Here is a 3,979-nt window from a genome sequence, read left to right on the forward strand (position 1 = left end):
ACATGTTTTTTAAAATACAGTCAGCAACATATTGCAGAATAAGCACTACTCATGAGGCCTAGTACGTAACACATTAACCAGCTACACACCAATTTAATAAAATCTTCCATGGGCCTTTAAAAAATGATATATTTATAGGCTACTACCTTCCTTGTACAAAAAAACTCTGTACATGTAAAAATTACCACCCGGTGTCCACACAGCAGAACTATGTAACGGCCAAGGAGACGAGCATGTCAGAGCTGACCTGCTAGCACTAGACCGAATAAGCATTCACACTGTGTGAATGCTTGCGCAGAAAACATTACAAAGTCAAACAACACAAACAAACCTTTCAGAAATCACTAGAAAGTTGAATTCATGAATTCATTTATGCCCCTGTAAGTACGTGTTAATCGCCACAACAAGAACCACACTGCTTTCTTCAAGTACATACAACAGCTTCCGGTGTATAGGAGGATAGTGAGGCCCTTATTTTTGCCTTTCAGGCAGTTTCCTCTCGCTAGTTTTGTGGGAGAACACTTCCCTTTCTCCATACTAACAGTCTCGGATTCCGTCTTTTTTAAATTTGAACTATTTTACATTTTATAATATATGTCAAAATAAAGAAAGGCACCTTGCTGAGGCTTGCCGCCGGTAAAGTTTGTTTGAGCCTGAAAAGCCAGACTCGGGGCGAAATTAATCTCGGTATTAGCGTCCTTTGCGAGGCAGTCTGGGAAAGCAGATTGTTGTAAACATGGCGGCCACAGTGGGCAGAGTTCTGTCCTTCAGTAAAAATGTTAAGCTGCTCGTTTCGCCTTTGAAGCTTTCTGCAGTACCTGCTCACCGTTATAGTGTAGATGTTTCCACTACCGGCGAGCCCATCACTCACACCGGACAGGTGAGCTGAAAACTACCTCTCTGTTACTGTTATTTTACCCCATGGAGCAACGTTAGCTAACCTTAGCATAGTGTTACTGACGCCTGCAGCTCCAAATTACTCTGCTTATAAGATGTTTGATGTTTGAATGCTGGTCACTGATTATATTGCATACACAATATGCAATATAATGCAATAAATCTAAAAGTTTCATTTAGTTCCGCTCTTAAAACAGTTCTCATATTAGGACCACAATGTTAAATCACAGATAAACAAAATAACAGGATGCCTGTAAACTGCTGCGTGTAACTTGTGTTTTTCTCCTAGGTGTATGATGAGCATGATTACAGGAAAGCCAGATTTGTTGGCAAACAGAAAGAGGTAAGAAATAAGCACTTAACAATTTATTCATTTGGCTAAGCTTAGTGTAACCCCTGCTAACTGGGTTTAGGGCCTAGGTCTTTCAGATCCAAGGCCAAAACTGTGTGAATAACAAATCAAGAATTGAGAATTGTAGTCTCAAAGAAGACAAGCACTGGAATCCTGAATAGACTGTGAGGTTGCAGACCAAGAAAAACTTCAGTTTTTCAGAAGATACAACTTTAAACCAGACTGAAGTATGCTAAAGACAACCTGGAGAAAGATTAATGCTTACTGGAAGCACGTCCTTAGGTCAGATGTGGGTCATCGCTTTGTCTTCAAACATGACAACGAGTCAGAACATATGTTGCTCCTGGTGAAGAACTGCCCCCAAAATACCAAAGTGAACGTTATTGACTGGCCTGCACAAAGCCCTGATTTGAATCCCACTGAAGACAGAGGTCAATGCCAGTTTTTGTTTTTTGCGAAATAATTGTTTCTGTGTGCAAAGTAAATTAATGTAAGCATCCAAACTAAAACTACGATGTTTGGAAAAGCTGTTTTAAGTAGCACTTGGAAAATACTTTTAAAAAAAAAACAACGAAAACATGCACATCAGTGCAGAGTCCCCATACCACACCTAGCGACTTCCTCGCCGAGTTTTGGAAAGTACTTACACAATTGCTTTGTATTGTTGTTTAAAGGTGAATAAGAACTTTGCCATCAACCTGGTGGCAGAGGAGCCAGTGTCTGACATCGAAGTCAGAGTGGTATCTTGCGATGGGGGCGGAGGAGCGCTGGGACACCCCAAAGTCTACATCAACTTGGTAAGACCCTGCAGACACCATTAAGATAAAACTATTTCAAGTGCTTGGTATTCATATTGCTGGGATAGGCATGAATCTCCTAAACCTAGCAGCTTTGTGCAGTGAGGGATCTCAGAAAACACAAAGGTGCTGTTGCACTGATGAAGCTGGCAGCATGATGGTTAGCACCATCGCCTCACAGCAAGAAGCTCCTAGCTCTGAATCCTCCTTTCTGTGTAGAGTTTGCCTGATGCCTCTGTGCCGCCTCTCACCCTCGGACAGCTAAGACAGCCTCCAGGCCAACCAAAACCATGAACTAGATAAGAAAAAGAAAATAGACAGATGGAACGATGAAGTTTATTTAGCACTGAGGTTGAGTGATGACTCCAAAAGACTGTCAAACCCCGTTTCCCAAAATGTTGGGACGCTGTATAAAATGTAAATGAAATTCAGTTTAATATTTGGTTTAATATTTGATTCATGATGGTATACAAACCTGGGAAAAATATGATTTTATCTGAAAATAAAATTGATCAATTTCATTTTTCATGTTCGTTCTTTCTTTCTTTCTTTCTTTCTTTCTTTCTTTCTTTCTTTCTTTTTGGAACAAAGTTGAAACAGGCCAAACAAAAGACTTGAAAGTTGCGTAAGAACCAGAAACCATTATCTCACAATGGCTTCTACCTGATTGGCCATTTCTGTAGGCACAGGACGAGGCCATAAACTAATAGTAAAGATGGCTCCGTCTCTGGAAACAAAAATAAGCTACTGATGCTATCCAGACTTGTAAGCAGGACAAAGTGTACATGTATTCTAGCAGCATGGCTTTCTGAGTCTTTCTTCCACTTACCCATTTCCTGGTTGGGGGGGCTGAATCCTATCCCAGCTGCTACAAGTAGAGCGGCGGGTACGCCCTGAACAGGTTACCAGTCTGTTGCAGGGGTCACACAAAGAGGCTGACAACCATTAGTGCTCACACACACACCTATGGCCAATTTAAAATCACCAGTTAACCTAACCCCACTAACATGCCGCATGGATTGAACGAAAAAAACAAACAAAGTAGGGCTCTTTAGCTGAAATCTTGTTTCAAGCAAGGATTTCAAAACTAGAACAGCTGCTCTCTTCACTTCCCGAATGTGTACAGTAGTGTGTTAAATATTAAATAGGGTTTGAAAAATATGAAGATCCTTTTTTTTTTTTTTTTTTTTTTTTTTTTTTTTTTTTTGCTTTGCAGAATATACAAATGATTTATAATGTCCCCACCTTTTACCAACAGTGTGGCATCATTGTTAAAATGGATAAACTCAGCGAATTCTATGATTTCATTAGGCAAACAGTAGGTTGGAGTAGAACAGTAGGAGAGATTATAGCCTGACTCTGCACATATAATCTGTAAAATTTTATTTAGTGTTGTTTTAATCTAAGATTATTTGATGTAATGTTCCCAAACTGTAAACGCTCTTGTTTTTTGTCTTCAGGATAAAGACACAAAAGTGGGAACGTGCGGCTACTGTGGACTGCAGTTCAAGCAGAAGCATCATCACTGAAACATTTCCTCTTTGCTTCTCTGTGTAAATCGCCATATTGCTCAATAAATTATATCTTGTCTGAGAGTTCATTCTTTGTAATTAAGCATCCTGGAATAAAGACAAAGACTGCACTACACAAAGTTTTGTAGACAGTCAAATGTGTACAGGCAGTTTCTAATTATTGCTCTGAATAAGTTGCTGCTCTTACTGTAGATTCCCCGATGCTGCTGTACGTTTGGTTAATAGGGTGCAGTTCCACCCTGTGACAGCCAGAGGTCAGCAGAGTCCTGCATATGTGTTTATTCTGAGGCTGGAGACAGGCTGAAGGGCTTTCTTTCAGGAAATAAGACAAGTTTTACATTTTCTTCTTTGGACACAGCAAAGTTCATTTTTTTCTAATATAATGCATTGAAAGGTGATGC

At 39.9% G+C, this 3,979-nt stretch overlaps 1 protein-coding gene across 1 annotated transcript; it reads left to right on the forward strand.

The window, feature by feature from the left end:
* The first annotated feature begins 660 nt into the window (after window positions 1-660).
* ndufs6 (NADH:ubiquinone oxidoreductase subunit S6) lies at window positions 661-3,646 on the forward strand. The gene is made up of 4 exons (XM_026157027.1): window positions 661-880; window positions 1,187-1,240; window positions 1,924-2,046; window positions 3,507-3,646. The coding sequence occupies exons 1-4, from the start codon at window positions 737-739 to the stop codon at window positions 3,573-3,575; spliced, it is 390 nt and encodes a 129-aa protein (XP_026012812.1). The 5' UTR covers window positions 661-736; the 3' UTR covers window positions 3,576-3,646.
* Window positions 3,647-3,979: the final 333 nt, after the last annotated feature.

Source organism: Astatotilapia calliptera, chromosome 22 (assembly GCF_900246225.1).
Source record: "Astatotilapia calliptera chromosome 22, fAstCal1.2, whole genome shotgun sequence".
In the NCBI taxonomy this organism is placed as follows: Eukaryota; Metazoa; Chordata; class Actinopteri; order Cichliformes; family Cichlidae; genus Astatotilapia; species Astatotilapia calliptera.

Excerpts from the sequence above, each read along its gene's own strand:
- ndufs6 (XM_026157027.1), top strand. The coding sequence starts at position 737 with ATGGCGGCCACAGTGGGCAGAGTTCTGTCCTTCAGTAAAAATGTTAAG. Across the intron at positions 881-1,186 it reads CCATCACTCACACCGGACAG|GTGTATGATGAGCATGATTA; the intron begins GTGAGCTGAAAA and ends TTTTTCTCCTAG. Across the intron at positions 1,241-1,923 it reads TTGTTGGCAAACAGAAAGAG|GTGAATAAGAACTTTGCCAT; the intron begins GTAAGAAATAAG and ends TGTTGTTTAAAG.